The 16,850-nt window shown below is 37.7% G+C and overlaps 2 protein-coding genes across 5 annotated transcripts in view; both read left to right on the top strand.

Moving 5' to 3' along the window:
• Positions 1–3,447, top strand: part of haus3 (HAUS augmin-like complex, subunit 3) — a 6,328-nt gene extending 2,881 nt beyond the window's left edge. For 3 of the 4 annotated variants that reach the window (XM_089129678.1, XM_039683841.2, XM_039683842.2), the window contains 3 exons: positions 671–1,125; positions 1,236–1,521; positions 2,894–3,447. In XM_089129678.1, coding sequence (XP_088985804.1) covers positions 671–1,125; positions 1,236–1,521; positions 2,894–3,106 — 954 coding nt within the window. In that variant the 3' untranslated portion in view covers positions 3,107–3,447. The remainder of the gene's footprint in view (positions 1–670; positions 1,126–1,235; positions 1,522–2,893) is intronic. The other variant, XM_039683844.2, reaches the window with a different exon arrangement.
• Positions 3,448–3,755: 308 nt separating this feature from the next.
• Positions 3,756–16,850, top strand: part of poln (polymerase (DNA directed) nu) — a 38,216-nt gene continuing 25,121 nt past the window's right edge. Inside the window, exons 1-16 of the mRNA XM_039683838.2 lie at positions 3,756–3,899; positions 4,027–4,099; positions 4,299–4,370; positions 4,456–5,087; positions 5,407–5,528; positions 7,792–8,313; positions 8,785–8,948; positions 9,161–9,273; positions 10,189–10,334; positions 10,457–10,525; positions 11,229–11,289; positions 13,211–13,275; positions 13,584–13,667; positions 13,846–13,938; positions 15,055–15,165; positions 15,471–15,536. Coding sequence (XP_039539772.2) covers positions 3,785–3,899; positions 4,027–4,099; positions 4,299–4,370; positions 4,456–5,087; positions 5,407–5,528; positions 7,792–8,313; positions 8,785–8,948; positions 9,161–9,273; positions 10,189–10,334; positions 10,457–10,525; positions 11,229–11,289; positions 13,211–13,275; positions 13,584–13,667; positions 13,846–13,938; positions 15,055–15,165; positions 15,471–15,536 — 2,508 coding nt within the window. The 5' untranslated portion in view covers positions 3,756–3,784. The remainder of the gene's footprint in view (positions 3,900–4,026; positions 4,100–4,298; positions 4,371–4,455; positions 5,088–5,406; positions 5,529–7,791; positions 8,314–8,784; positions 8,949–9,160; positions 9,274–10,188; positions 10,335–10,456; positions 10,526–11,228; positions 11,290–13,210; positions 13,276–13,583; positions 13,668–13,845; positions 13,939–15,054; positions 15,166–15,470; positions 15,537–16,850) is intronic.

Here is a 16,850-nt window from a genome sequence, read left to right as displayed (position 1 = left end):
CTGCTGATACTTTTTATGGCAATCTGTGTATTTCCTTTGGTCCTTTATTTTTCAAGACTTGTAAAGTTGAACAGAAGCAAAGACTAAATACACCATGCAAAAGTTTAAGTCACTAAGTTTTTATTTCTTTTAAGAAATTCAGCAAGAGAATGCATTTAACTGATGAAAAATGACAGTAGATATTCATAATGTTACTTAATAAATTTATATTTCAAGTAAATGGTGTTCTTTTGAACTTTCTATTCATCAAAGAATCCTGAAAAAGTGTAATTATGTTTTCAACAAAAATATAACAATAAAAATGTTATTAATGTAAAAAAATATTAAGAAATATTTCTTAAGGAACAAATCAGTATTTTAAAATGATTTCCAAAGGATCGTGTGACACTGAAGGCTAGAGTAATGGAAGTTTTAATATTTCACTATTTTACTGTATTTTTGGGGGGAGGGGGTATTGTGGTTAAAAAGTTAATACTTTTACCACTATTCTAACATGTTCCCAAGTAAATTTGGTTGTAGATAAACACACTGTGCTGCATGCAAGGAGATTAAACGTGTGCATGTGACTTTTGAATAATTATACAGGCATTATTTTCTGTATAATAATGTCTCTTGGATTGAGTATTACCTATAATTTTTCCTAATTTTCATTTTTCCCTCCCTCTTGTAGTCTCTGTGCTACTCACATGTGAACAGGCTTGAGCCTGATCTAAGGTCTGAGATCCTCTCAATTCAGTCTGAAGTTCAGTCTCTAATGTTAGACCCAGTCCGCTCCACATTACGAGACTGTGCCCGCCTCCTTAACATCCCTGTGGTGCGTGGTGACCTCACTCTTCAAGTAGCCAGGCAAAATTACTACACCTCCAGACAGAGCGAAGTTCGCAACCAGCTTCTCAGTCAGAAGGCCTTCTTCGAACTCGTGCGTCTAGCCCAGGATGCTGAGCTCCTTAAGGGGAAGAGGTTGATGGAGCAGCTTGATGAAATGGTGAAGAGGCTTGAGGGGGCAGCAGAAGCTGCTAGTCAGAGAGAAAACAATCTGACACAAACTCAATTGACTCAAGTCCCCTACCTTGGTCCTAATGCTAAACAACAGATCATGAGCTCCAAGGACACAGCCTTTAGCAGGTAGCCCACCATGTGTGGAGAGAAGTTTAATTTAAAGTTTTTTACAGTTTCATAATCATGATGTAATGCAGGTTGAGATTGTAAGACTATATCCTTTGTTCATCCTTCAGGTTGCTGCAGATGCTCGAGATGGATAAGGCCTCAATGGAAAGAGAGGAGCCATTCCAAACCTACGGTAGGCTGGAAACAGCAGCCTCCAAACTACAGGAGAATCTGGTCAATGTACAAGAGGCTTTGGATGGGGCCAGACGAGAGCAAGCCTTTACTGGAGCTCGTTTAGAAAGTGACCGAGATGCGCTCGACCAAGTGGCATACTCGGACATTGTGCTGCCTCTCCTGAGGCCGCAGGTATGTGCTACAGCCACATCTGCATTGGAGCTCTGCCCTCATGCACAGGTATGTCTTTCTTGTCTTTCTTTTTTTTTTTCAACCTTACCGCCGTTTTCTACATCATCCCTTGTGAATCCCAAGAAACGTGAGCAAATTAATTTGTCATCTTTCATGACTTTTATAAAGCATGCACCTCTCATCTTTGTTTGGTGGTGGATTTTTCTGCTTAGTAATTTTGTTTTGTTGCTGTTCTATGACTTGGTGTTGTCATTCTTTGTGGAAAGATTCAAAATATGTCTGGCTTCTGTATTCTTTCATGTCACTGCAACACCTCACTGTTTGTTTGTTTTTTTTGCTCCTATGAAAACAGGCTTTTTAATGAAGTTAGGCCAGAATCGCTTTTGGAGTTTTAAATGGAACTTACATTTTAGTTGTTTTATCTATTTGTATATTTTAACCTGACATTTAAAACAATTCAATATTGTTTACAAAACAATATTTCTTCTCTTCACTTCTCATTTTTAGGTAATCTGTAAAATTGAATTTCTTGCATACACAGAAAGCAATCAGTGTTCATTTAAGCCTAGTTCACACTACGTGATTTTAAGCCCGATTTAAGCCCGATTTGCAAATCGTTGAGTCGCCGACAAGTCAGGGTGTTATCGCGTGCAAATCGCGGGCGATTAGCGGACGATTAACGCTCGCCAATCCGTTAGTGTGAAAGAGCCAACAACGCATCAAAGACAGCTCGCAGACAGCTCGCAGACAGGTCACCGAGCTCAGAAAAATATCTAGCCTGCTAGATATCTCGAGCAGTCGCGCGACTCAATCTCAGTGATGTCATGAGTACAGCCAATCATAGCAACGCATGGGTTGAGGACACCAGGTAAATCTTACTTTTTCTTTTTTGCATTTTTTTCTCAGAGCATATCGTCGAGCAAACTGTGTGCAGCACTAGTTTCTGTCTGACGTCCATATTCGCGTGTTATGTTCTTCTCTGTAGTTTCGCGTCATTTCTGGTTCGTTTTATTGCGTGGTTTTTCGTTACAAAACATGGTTTCTAGACCAGATAGAATCGTGTTGTTGTCAACTCGTTATTTGTTTGATTATTTTCAGGATTTAGACTGTATACTATAGTACTGAAACAGCTCTCATTGAGTCACAAATGATATGCTCTTATCATCCGATCGTGGTTGTATCTCTATGCAGTGCGTTGTTAACTCGTGTAGTGAGTTACCTCCTGTTGTGGATCAATCACGTTGTGCTGTGTGGTGTGAACAGCTAAACAACTTGAACACTCATGATTTCACTGAGAGCAAGTCATGTAATGTGAACTGCACAGTTCAGCCCAACATTTTAAAATCATGTAGTGTGAACTAGGCTTTAGAAGTTTAAATCCTCTCTATCTGACTTGTTCCAACCTGCTCTCTCTGTATAGGAGCTCACAATTGTTCTAGATGAGCTGGAGGTCAAGCAAAAGACCTTGTACACACTTCTTCAGGACATAGTTGGAGACTTGAAGGCCAAACGAGGGAGACTTGAACGCAGTGCCTCCCTGAGGAGAGAAAGGGAACTCTACGTCTATTTCCATCTGGACCCAAGACTGCTCAGTAGGGCAGTGAGAGATATAGAGGCTCGAGCAGGAATGTAGATCTCCTTTGTGTTCACAAGCCAACATATACAGATGTCCCTGCTGCAAAAATATGTCTGACTGAGAAATTAATGTTAGATGCAGATTAGGACATGAACCATTGTTGCTTCTATGTTGTCGAGCTCCATAGATTTTATATTCTTGTGTATTATTCTTTTTTAATCTGCTAAAAGTTAATGTTCTTAAGGTATGTCAAATTAGTGTTCAATGCCTACAGTTTCACATTAATTTGCATTTGTACTTTTACAAATGAGCCACACCATGTATGAATAATGTTACTTGTATATGTTTTGTGATTAAACTGTTCTATCTTTGTGAATAAACATGTATGTGATGGAGCAAATTTTTTTTGTGTGCGTATTCAAAACTTCTTTAAAAATGCAGTTTTTTTTTTTTTTTTTTTTTGTTGCTTAAATGCAGTTAAGAATTTAATCTTATTAAAAAGACCACAAGAAAAGACGAGTCGATTGTATTATATTGTGATAGATCTGAGTTGACTGACAGACATTGGACCAATGTGTTTCTTTTCCACTCATATATTGTGTAGTGCAAGAGTATGACAGCAGTGTTGCTTGTCCACATTTGATCCCTTGGGCCTTCACCTCTTCTAAAATTGCACTGCTATTTTTTGCATATGTGACTACAGGGTTAAGACAGACTAGAAGAGCAGGAAATGAGATGGAGAACTACCTCTGCAGCAGTCTGAACGCAGCTCCTCTCTCAGCAGCTGCACAGAGCATCATAGGAGCCCTTCAGTTCCAGTATGTGCATAGAGCAGACAGAAGCAGAGCTAGTGAGTTAGAAACATTCCAACAATATTATTAACTTGAGATAAGTTATGGCCTATTGAATTTTGTATTTTATTGATTTGTTCACACTCAACTGTCTGTCTGAGGGAATCTGTTAATTCAAAATTACAGCTTTGAGTAGTAGAGGCTTCAGACTGTCTCAGCATCAGGGCAGACATGACAGAAATCAAGAGATGTGCATCAGGTGAGTAGTAAGGGTTTTGGATGTATATTGAGCAAACAATACTTGTTATATTATTTTCTTTACTACAAATAAAATGATTGTTCATTTGATTGTTTTGAACTTAAAATGCTGACTGTCTTTGCCTTGAACATATTAACATTTATAGTATTTATTCTCTGATTGTGTTATCTTCTAATTCACATGTTTTTTCTCTCTTTAGAGACTTGGAGTTAAATAATCTGGCAGAAGACTCAAACCACTTCATGTTAAAGGATGAGACCAGTAATGAGAGGTTAGCACTCTACTGTGCTCTACACACAGCCTCATATACAGGTAGCACAGGGAGAAAACTATTTATGCTTGTTCCACTTTAATAGCATGGGGAGCCCTCAGGCTAGACCAGACGTTATGACAAAAGAAGAGATCCATAAACTGACCTTGGGTAAAAGGCGGTGGATTCAACCAGCAAGCCCCATTGAAGAAGGCCCAGTAGGTTGTAATCAACATGAGGCTACCCCAGAGAAGAAGATCAGCTTTAGCCAGCTTACGTTGCCTACTAACAACTGTCATCCAGCATCCAAAGAAGAGTGCAAAATGATTTATAATGTGGACAAGCAGAGTAAGAATGGACAGATAGACCAATTATGGAGCTGTCGATCTGGGTTGACAGAGAACGATAAGTATGATTCTGTTTGCGAGGAAATCTCAAAAGAGGCCAGAGCTGACACAGCTGTGTTTATACAAGTGCAGCATAATAGTTTTATATCTAATGGAGAGAAACCAACATATAAGTATCAGGATCTGGAGACCAGCCATTGCCGGCAAGATAATCAAAACTCTGAATGGTCAGCTCCAGTGGAATGTTGTGCATATGCCAAAAGATGTGGGAGCATCTTTGTCTTTGAATGTGAGCAACACACACCTGTTAGGCCAGGTGAAATACTGGACTCAGGGAGGGAGAAAGAAGACAGCGACTCAGAAAGAAGAGAGATTACTAAGAGCAGAATTAGTAAGTACAACGCTTGATCGACATCTAGACAAATACATTAAAAAAAACCCTATTCTTTCTATTGTATATTTTACCAGTGTTCCAGCTTTAACTTGGCTGAACATTTTTCATTTGCAAAAAAAATGTGTAACAGTTCTTGATCAAACCAATTTCAGAGTGTTATCAAGATAATTAATAATTTGTGGATTGATGTTTAAAATAGTTTTAGATGGTGTATAGCACATTGCAGGACATGTCAACTTTCCATAAATACAAGCTAATGATACAACAGACACTACCCACTGGACAGAAATTACCTTTTTTTTTATCACTCATGCAGGTTCTCCCAAGCCAGATGAGAATACAATTCCGATGCCTGTTGAAGAGAGAGCTGGAAAGATGGAGTCTACAGTACACCCCACCAGTGTTGGTGTGCAGCACAGCATCCAGCCCCAGTCTCAGGTAATGTACATACTCTCGCTCTAGAGCAGAGAGAAGGCAGTCCTGGCTGTGTTATGTCATCAGATAGGTCCTTTTTAGTCTAATTTTCTGTTATCATTGTATATTTCCCTTTCTACCCTGCAAATAACACTTCATCTATGAGGTATCCTGTGTGAGACTGTGATAAGAAAGTGCAGCACAAGTAAAAAAAAATATATATATATATATAAATATAATATTATATATAGGAAGTTTTCTTTGTACAGAAGGAAAAAAATGAAGACTTCCCTAGAGTTATAAAGTACAAAGTATCAGAGTGATAAATTGACAATGAACTAAGCATACACACACATACAATATTCTATTACAATCCAAAGGACAGCATTCTTTCACCTGCTCACTGAGTTATCTAGACAGAAATCACTAAATTCTATATTTTCTATAGCATAAACATAGCCTAGATGCCAGACCGAACCTTCCGTCCAAAAAATGTTGTGGGCGGAGTTCGGGCTGGCATCCAGGCTATGTTTATGCTCGATCCATTGAGGAGTAATGGGCTCTATGCACGGCGGTATTTCCGGTGAAGGTGTAAGAAAGCTCGATAACTTCCGCCGATCGTAGAGTCCAATGCAATACCGAAAATTTATATTGAATTTTATACTCCATGGTTATACTAAAGAAACGTTAGTCACAAAAACAGATAAAACAGACACCCCTCGTTGTGTTTATGCTTCTTTTTAAAATTATATTAAATAAACATAACTATATATAAAATGACATCTAAACGTGTGTACGTTTCGTTTCAAAGACGGGAGGACAGTAAATTTTGAAGACTCTGCCATTAGCCCATTTTCCTCGGTTTTCCTCCGCTTAAATCTCCACAACCGGAAATGGACGAGCATCATTGCGTCAAATGCGGAACTTATGCGTGCATATAGCCCATTATGATCGGTTCAGAAATCATTGGGCCAATCAAATTGCCAGGGCGGGCTTTGAGATATGTTTTCTCTTGTTTGGTGGGTGTGTCAGAACTGCAATCCAATCAGCAGCAACATACATAAAGCACGCGGTATTATAAAGTGAACTCACACAATGGGTTCAAGGAAAATAATTTACAAATGTGTTCAATGCAGATCGCTATATGCAACAACTGAGGATATTAGAAGATATGTTTGTCATTTATTGTAAAAATATAAGATATTAACATGATGTAGTTTATTATATTTTTTAGCTTCATTGCAAGTGTATGACATTGGTATAGAAATAAAAAATAAGTGCTTTTCCTAAAAATGAGAAAGAAAATATGTTATTAAAACATTATGAAATACAAATAAAGTTAGTGTGTGAGGCTAAACAGAATGTGTTTTAGTCTGAATTAAGTAATGTGTGCTTTCAGTTTCCACAAATCCCTTCAATTGATTGGGATGTTCTCTTGTGTTCTGGGCGGCAAGTGCAGTTACTGTAACATCGGGCATATTTTGTAATATTAAACAAATATTTATACCGACTTCATCAGGCTCTGAAAATTCTTCTCAAAGAACACAGAGAACGGCCTTGTCAGGCTCCATAGTTGCAACTCTTGCGTTATCAGAACGGGGTGTTCAACGCATCACCGTTTCTGTTTAAAAAACGTTGTGCAACGTTTTGTCCGGGCTGAACGCAGCCCTGGTTCGGTTACGACACGCCTCATAATCAAAGCCCAATGGAGGAGTTTCAGACTCATATTCTTTCTTGAATATGAGTATGACGAAGTCAGGCTAGCATAAACATTAAAAAGCCCCTATAATCTGTGGATCTATTATCTAGTGTGCAAGAATGTTTTGATCCTGAGTGCTTGTAGCTTTTTTTTTAAACTTCTTTCAAGGTGAAACAGCCTACTAATGAATAATGGAAATCTCTTACTGCAGATGTCTGTTACATAAAGAATCACAGGGGTCGTTTAGAGGTTGACAAAGTCTTGTCCTTGCAGTGATAAAAGTGTAGGTGAATCAGTCTGAAAACTGCTTTAGAGAGCTTTATTAGTGACAGCCTGGGAACTGTGTGTGCATATTCTCTTTTTGATGCTTTTTTAAGCTGATTTGTCTGGCACTGACATCCACACTCTGAAATAGAGGGTTGCGTGCGGATGGCTGCTTGCTGCCGATTTAAGCTTTTTGGTGTTATGAGATTGACTTTATTTGCATTGCTTTTGTTAAATATTCTCTTCACATGTGAAATAAGAGATAGTGTGAACTCAAATGTCCTCTTTTTAAACTCTACCTGAATTTGTTTTCTTGGGATACAGGCTGGTGAGGGAAAATCTTTTCCAAAGCATATTAGAAAATGGAATCCCCCTGGTCCCGTACAAGAAGCTCCTAAGATCACTTCATCCCATGAGTTGTGTGATAAGACACTTAGAAACCCAACATTGTGCCATGCAAAAGTAAAGGGCTCAGTGCAGCTCTTAAAACCAAAAGCTCCACAGTCTGGTGTCAAGAGGCAGAGACATCCCCTCAGACCACAGAAAGAATCTAAGAGGCAAGAATGCAATAAACCGAATAACTTTAAACTCCCCAACCCCTCTGATCCAAGTCTGTCAGGATCCAAAATAAGCTATCAAATGTCTTCAGAAACAGATATAAAAGAAGATGGAACCACAGCAACTTCTAGAGGGGCTTTTAGTTTGATTTCTGATCCCAGGGTGTGTGACACAGGCCGTCTCTCACAAGAGGATAGAGAATGTATGTTAGAGGAGGTTGGAAAAGCGAAAGCATTAGTTGTCACCATGGTATACCAAGATGGCACCATACAACTGGACCCAGAACAGGTGTGTTTACAGATTTATTCCATGATATTCATCTAAATAAGTTCGAAGAAGAATAAGAAATGAATGCTTAATTTCAGCAAGGATATATTAAATTGATCAAACATTACAGTAAATACATTTATAATGTTACAAAACATTTCTAATTTCAAATAATTGTTTTTTTTTCTTCAAATCCTGAATAACACCATTTCTACAAATATTAAGCATTACAAATGGTTTCAACGTTTATAATAAGAAATATTTCTTTAGCACCAAATCAGAAGTAATGGATGCTGAAAACTCAGCTTTGCCATCACAGAAATAAATGATATTATCTGTAATTAATTTTTTTTATAATATTTAAAAAACTAATTAAAAAAATCGACTCATACAAGGCACATTGAAAGAATTTCAAATTTGTGCGAGTTGTAATGTATGTGAGTGTATATGTATACAGTATGTAATGGCTTGGTGTGTTCAATATCTCTAAAGAGGCTGTGCCCTGCTGTGTGTGGCCTGCTGGTTTTGCTGAAGACTGATTTGGATTCAGAGGGACTACAGGACAGGCCACCAGAGAGGGTGCTATACCTCAGACTAGAGCAGACACCAGCCTGGGCCCAACAAGACTTGATACAAAAACCGGATGCCTTTACCAGGTGTGCTTATATTTTTTGGAGAGGAAATTATAAAAAAGACAGAGTGTTTGTCTATTCTCCCTACTATCCCTGCTTTTTTCTGTCACAGATTCTTTTTTTTTTAAGGTATACTGTTACATGTGTAATGTGGTCACTGTAGGTGTGGATATGATATTAGAGATGCTGTAGGTGGTGTTCAGTGTGTGTTTCTCTGTATCTGCTTGTGTCCTTAGAGAGCTGTTGCTGCGAATGATGTGTGGCACAAAGCTTTTTGTGTGCTTTAAAGCTAAAGACCTGCTTCGCACTGCATTGAGACACTTTAGCAGAGACCTGAGCTGGAAACAAGGTGACTCATATGAAGGTCCTTTATCTCTGACTAAACAGTTACCATGTTATGTAGGATTCAAATTCTAAGACTACTTGACATTTTTTTTTAAAAACTGGAAGTGAACAGTGGGTTAAGGCATCAAAAAGTTGATAAAATGTTAAATTTTGTTCTATAATTCTGTATTATGTTGTAACATAAATATATTCCATCCTTTTTTTCTAAGTCAATCATTTTTTAAAGCAAATTTGTCACTTGTTAACTCCTTTTTTTTAGAAGGTTAGATGTTCTCGAAACACTCAAAATGCTCTTAAAATCATGCTGTCAGCTTGAGTGCTGCTGTCATTAAGGCTTGTGATGATCTGTTATCACCATTTAATGTTTTATATATTTGAGCAAATCATTTTATGCCGGACTGCCTCACATAACGAGGGTCAGATCAACGCTAGATTTGCACAAAAAATCGCTTTCGGGTTGAGCTTTCTGCACAACTGGGGTATAGGTTGCCAGGTTGAGATGACAAACGGGTTGATATTGTATATGGTGTGTCAATTGTGTGAAAGATTAATGTATTTAATACAAGATCTGGCAACTGGTCAACATTAAAGAAACATTTTGGTCCGATTATTCATAAAGGAGTTTGGGCCATGCAAATTACGGGGGTTTCCCGGGAGAAATAACAAACTGGGTGGGGTCCGGGAGATGGGGCTAAAAAAATGGGAGAAACCCAGGAAAAACAGGAGTGTTGACAGGTATGGCTCTCACTAATGGACCCACTTTATATTCACAAAAGTTGGAAATACTGTTTCAATTTAGACATTACCATTAGATATAGACTTTTAATACATCTAATAATGTTTTAAAAGAATTTGGGAACACTGATATTGTGGGTAATATTTGAGGAATTTGTGACTTTTGATTTCTGATTCTGTGCAGTGTTGGGGTGTCAAGTCATGGATCCTCAGATTGCTGCGTGGCTGTTAGATCCTGGCAACTCTGCTACGTGCTTTCAGACCCTGCTTTCCAAACACTACACGCATCCAGTTCCACCCACACTGGAACCTGTGCTTGGGCAAGCCAAGGTCAGGATAATACACTTGATTCAATAAATGGTCAGGAAAAGCCCCAGCAGCTGTATTTGAATTTTGAGTTGGTAACAACACTTTTACTGGTGACATTGTCCCTCTTCTTACTGCTTTATAAGGTGACTCGAGCGATTTCAAATTTGTCTCTTCTACACAAGCTAATGGTGGAATTACAAAACAAGCTTCAGGTAATTGAACCTGAATCTTTTCGAAATAAAGCATAATGTACACTGTTTCTCAGTTTTCTCTCTTGTGGCACTTTTTTTCACTGCATGGTACGGTACGACACAGTTCGGTACAGCACGCTTTGGCGCTTTTCCACTGCATGGTATGGCTCGGCTGGGTGTGACGCACTTTGTGGCGCTTTCCCACCCACTACGGTACGGCTCGCTTTAAATGGTATCTCTGTTGAGGTTCCAAGTTTACCGTACCAATACTAAAATGTGATGTGAAAACACTGCAGATCACTGATTGGTAAGACAGAATCGTCACTACCAGTGTCATTGTATTTGCAAGACATCAAACCTGCTAGATTTAAATAGCCAGTAATAGCACCTGTTTTAAAACTATCCTTGAATTGCTTGAAGAAAAAAGAAAGAAAAAAACTTTCAAAAAGGAAATGGCTGAATGGTCAGTGGATGAAGTGCAGACGTTCCTCTCGTTAGTTGCAGTGGAGGGGATAAACTAAAACGATCAGTCTATAATCCCACCCGATTTGAAGCAGTGCTAACTGCAGTGGAAAAGCAAACTGAGCTAAAACGAACCGTGCTGGGCCGAATCGTACCACGCAGTGGAAAAGCTAGCCGAGCCGAAGCATACTGAACCATACCATGCAGAGGAAAAGCGCCATTACTCAGAATTTTCCGCCCTTGTCTGTCTTTTTCTCTATAGACTCAGGGGCTGTGGCAGCTCTATTCTGGCATAGAACAAAAGATGATTCCAGTTCTGGCAGGTCAGAGCAAACCGATTCATTATTCTAGAGATGAAAAGTGAATGATTTAACTTACAGAATCTCACCATACTGCATATCCGTGATTTTTTTTTCTGATTTTATGATATGAGTTTATTTCCATTTTTATGGAATATCACTGTATCGCTGCTTTAAAGTTCCCCCTGTTGTCAATTATGTTATCCCTTGAAGTCGTCATGAAATAAAAATGTATATTTACTTTGTTAGCGCACATTACTAGTCTTGTGGTAAATAATAAATCAACGCAAGTTAATAGACAGAACATTTTTTTTAATGGTAATCTTTAATCAAAATCTGAACATTTGCTTTCGCTCTGGAATGGCATTTCTTTTCTGATGTCAGTTTGATGGCTTGGGTTAAATATCCTTAACCACTCCCTCCAACCATCATTTTGCTATGAACGAGGGATGGAGAGGAGGTTCACCAAAATAAAACCCTGCCCTCTATTCAATATTCCGCTTCCCTTGGAAATACGTCACAACACTAGAGAAAAGTCGGTTGCAACTTCGGTTTACATGGACTTTTTGTTAATCAAAATGCAACATTTTAACTTTCTTATTCTTGTTAACATTTCTTCATGCCTTAAAATAGCTTGTAATGTGAAGGGGAATGTTGTGAATGTTACTCCACACCCTTGCTTCATTTAGTATACACGGAACCGTGAATATGCTAATTAGTCCCTGCCTCTACTCACTCACACCAGATCAGACTACCTGATCCACTCGCTCAACTTTACTGTGGTAAACGCTGTTTAATGGCAAGTGGAAATACTGTTTTAATTCAGCAATACATGTTTGAACCAGAAACAGATGGAAGAGTGGAAGAGTGAATTATACTGGGTCGTCTACAAGTCCAATATGACATCATGACTTTTGCGTAAATATACACGCTACTTCATGAGATCAGTCTGACAAGTCAATGTATCAGAATAGTAATGCGTTTTATGTATCACTCTCTACAACATCTGACCCATAACGTTCACTGATGTGATTAGTCTTTGGCCTGACTGTTATCAAACAGCTTATAATGTTTTGTTAATGGTACACACATCATGTTCCCGTTTGCTATCTCAGAGTTAAACAGTTGCCTTCTAAAATCAGCATCCTTAAAAATACTTTGAACATTATAGAAAGTCAGTGTAGAAAAGCCTCGCCCTGCATGTTGATGGGATTGGCTACATGTTTGTGATGGTAGGAAACAGGGCCGGTGTTGTGCCGAATTTCGACTGCCTGCCAAATGATCCCCCCTCGTTGAAGTCACTACCTGATATCCTAAACCCCTCCCCACAACTAATCCTAAATTTAGCAATAATAGGGGGTAATAATTTGTCGGGGGGCAGAATTCAGCACAGTGCTGAATTCCGTTTTTGAGACAATTAATTTGCACATGGTTTGTCTTAAAGCATATTAAAAACACCACATAAGACATATAAACTACATTAAAAACACGCTGAGTCATATTTTTCTGTTGTTTTCTGTTATTTTGTGTTGCCTTTGTATGTTGATATTACATTTTATTAGCTTTGTACAGCACATTGGGCAACTATAGTTGCAATAAATTGTTCTATATAAATTAGGGTGACCATTTTTTGATTACCAAAAACCAGGACACTCGGCCCGGCAAACACATGGGCCAACTCAAATGATACTCGAAGTTTACTCAAAGATATCTTATTAATTTCAATACATTTAAAGTAGGTTTTGCCACCTCTGTATGGATAGAAAATTGTTATATTGTTATATGAAAACAGGACATGTCCTGGGAAAACAGGACAGTTGGTCACCCTAATATAAATACAATAAAGAAAGAAAGTTTTTATTTTCACCACAGGGGCTATTTTGCATTTACAATGGAACCAATAATTTTAAGATGCTGCTTTAACATTATTCTTGCTCTCTCTCAGCAATGGAGAGCTATAAAATGCACGTGGACAAGGAGGCATTGAAAAAGACTTCAGAGATGTTGGGGGTAAGAGTTTGTGTATCTGATTCTTTGAAACAACTATAAACTGATTTTCTCAGGCCTATCTGCCCTGAGGGAAATAGAATGTCTGTTATATGTAGTTAATATTAATCTACTCATCTGTCACTGCTCAAGAAGTATATTATCAATTAACTTCTTATCCTCACTCATATGTGAGAATGACACGTATATTGTTTTCTCTAGTGCTATATTAATTTCATAGGCTTCTACACTTTTCACAATTCCTCCTCTTCTATTGTTCTTCTACATTTCTCTCATCCTTTCCCATGTCTCTTGTGCTGTCTCTCTCTCAGTCTAAGCTGAAGCAGTTAGAGCAGGAGGCTCACCAGGCTGCAGGTCAAAAGTTCCTGGTATCCAGCAGTGCTCAGCTCAGACTGGTCAGTGTTTTTGAATGGCTTTGCTGACCTTTTTTCATGCCTAAAACGTCTATTAAGTACAGCACTAGGTTTTGAAATAAGGTGCCCTCATGCCCAGTCAGTTCATCTTGTCCTGTCTTTGGTCTGTTGATAGGTGTGTATTGTGTAAATGTGTAAAGAAACCTCTCCTCCTTTTTAGATCCTCTTCGAGAAGCTGCGTTTACATGAACTTTGTGAGAATAAGAAGCTTCCCAAAACAATCAAACAACAGCAGTCAACATCAGAAACAGCTGTGAGCACACATCTAATGTCCTTATATGTGCACATAACAACATGATTGATGGTCTCATAGGTGTTATTGTTTATATTTAATTGTTGTCTGCAGCAATCTTAATGCTTTGGGCCAGATTAACTAAATTCTGGGGACACACTAAAGGGTTCGTTACCCAAAATGAAAATTGTCATTAATGAATCACCCTCATGTCGTTCCAAGCTCGTAAGACCTCCATTCATCTTCGTAACACAGTTTAAGATATTTTAGATTCAGTCCGAGAGTTTTATGTCCCTCCATTGAAAATGTGTATGATATACGTACTGTCCTTGTCCAGAAAGGAAATAAAGACATCATCAAAGTAGTCCATGTGACATCAGTGGGTTAGTTAGAATTTTTTGAAGCAACGAAAATACATTTTGGTCCAAAAATAATGGACTACTTTGATGATGAGCGCAATTCCAAAAAAGCTCCATGGGGAAAGTGCACAAAGTTATGTGAGTGATCTACTGACGACTTGCAAATGAAAGAACACGAACGCATTTCCATAATGACCAACACAATCTACCTGTTAGCGTCTGGTTTAAGACATTAAGACGGTAAATAATGGCGCTAGCATAAGTAAATTGGCGAGCCGAAAAGCTTTGTAAATCACCTTGCATGATTCATTTAAATGCTCTGTCTCCTCCCATAAATTTTGCGTCTGAAAGGGAAACTCCTAAAGATGCATATATGCAATAAGGTCAGCCGCAAAAACGACTGTGTCCATGCCTTTTCAGCACTAATTTTTCACTGTGTATTTAGTAAATCCTGACAGTAGTTTTTTTTAACGGCAAAAGAGGGTTCATGCTGGGGCAAGCTGTTAGTAAATCTGGCCCTTAGTTTGCATGTTTTGATTAACACACGTATCAAATTCTCAGATTATCTGATACACATTTAAATTTTATATACGTAGCATAAGACAAATGGCTCATAGGCTACAGAAGATTTTTTTTCTTCTATTGTTTTTTTCTCTATTCTCCTATTGGCACACGATGTCTGATTCTTTTGCTAAAATTAAGAGTCGTTTTATCTATTTTGTATTTCAGCATAATTGCCCTTTTTTGAAGGTTTTTTTTTTCCTGCACTCTATTATAGCTATTACAACTACAGAAGTTGCATCCACTGCCCAAAATCGTACTGGAATACAGACAGATTCATAAAATCAAGACTGCATTTGTGGATGGCATTTTGTCTTGTATGAGCAAGGTGAGACATTTCACATGTAGACTAGAAATCAAACCATATCAGATTTGATTTTAAAACATGCCTTTTTTTATTGTGCTGTTTTTCTTATTTCCAACTGACAGTATAAATGTTTATTATTATATTTATAATTTTATATTTAATGTTTATTTTTATTTGTATTTTTATCCAATGTTTTCCATTTATCTATCTGTATAGTATATACATTTTCTTTATAAATAAATGACTTGACCTGACACAGCGAATAGATTGTCATTGTTTCCAAAAAACATTTTTTTATTTATTAATTTTATTTCTCTGCTTCTCAGACATTCATTTCTTCCACATGGAATCAGACCAGTACAGTGAGTGGCAGACTGTCTGCCAAACATCCTGTGAGTGCTTCTCCTTTTTCCTTTCAACTATCTATCATCAAGATCTAGAGCGATCTTGCCTGCAAGCTAAATCTTCTAACGGCGCGGACGCAAAACCAGGACTGGAGTCAGAGCACATTCCTCTCTGAACTCTAAGCGTTCTGTTATCACTGCGATTTCGGAAAAACTGTTCCGTGTTCAATCGATTTTAAAAGATAATCTTATGTTTTACTGACTGGCTACTCCGGTTATCAACTCTGCCTTTTTTCATCAACACCACTATTATCATAAACAAATAAATGGCCACACAAATGTGGTTCAGGCAACGCACATTGATTATCATATATTTATAACAACACAAAATAGCTAAAACACAAACCTGCTTCTTTTGTTTTAATTTTAAAAATATGAAACATTATTTATCATTAAAACTGAGATTTAACAAACAGACAGGGTTGTATCGTTTTATTGTATTATGCGTACACATACAGTGAAGAGAATGCATAGTAATATAATATTTTATATATTTTAGAATATATAAAATTACACAACCATGTCTCTTTTTTGTTAAATGTCTGTTTTAATGCTAATGGACCTTATTCAGAGCAGCGCCATGACAGGTATGAATTAAGTGAGGCAGTGAGGGATAGACTTACCGTGTTTCCAATGGCATCCGCTGTAAAAAGCTGAATAAAGCGGCTAGATTACTTACAATTTTCCACAGCTTACATGATTGTCGGGAGTTTTTTGTCAACTGACTTTTTTATTGAAAGATATTTTTCCAGTGTTTCATGAGCAGAACAATCCGAAAACACATTAAATAACAGTACAGCCCATTGAAGACATGCAAGTCTATCCCTCACAGCCTCGCTTTCATTCTCATTAAAAATCAAAGATGGCGCTGCCGTGAATAAGGCGTATATCCCGTTCAAAAGTACAAGTAGCCTTATAGGTAGGCTATAATAAGCTATACAATGAGAAATAAAGCAAACAATTCAGTTAAACATAAGTCAGCTCTCTAATAGGCTACAAAGTTAAAGTTAAATAGCCTACATAATAAAGTTATAAAACTTCACTTTGCCCTCAGCCAAAACAATTTGCCATGGCACAAACTATATATTAATATAGTTTAGCATTGTTTGGTCTCATAAGATAAATAAAAACATGCACTGAAAAGTTATGTATATGGTTGATTATTTGTCAAGATAAGTAATTGTTTTTCATAGATTAAAATAGCTTTTAAATTACGCAAACTGGCAATATTAGATCGGTTTGAAACATCTCCCCTTAAAACGCTATTGGTCTCGACTATTTAAATAAAGTTACAGGAATATG

Source organism: Pimephales promelas, chromosome 1, assembly GCF_988280905.1.
Source record: "Pimephales promelas chromosome 1, fPimPro1.hap1.1, whole genome shotgun sequence".
Classification (NCBI taxonomy): Eukaryota; Metazoa; Chordata; class Actinopteri; order Cypriniformes; family Leuciscidae; genus Pimephales; species Pimephales promelas.
Note: the sequence above shows the minus strand (reverse complement) of the source record. Positions and strands in the feature narration are given on the sequence as shown.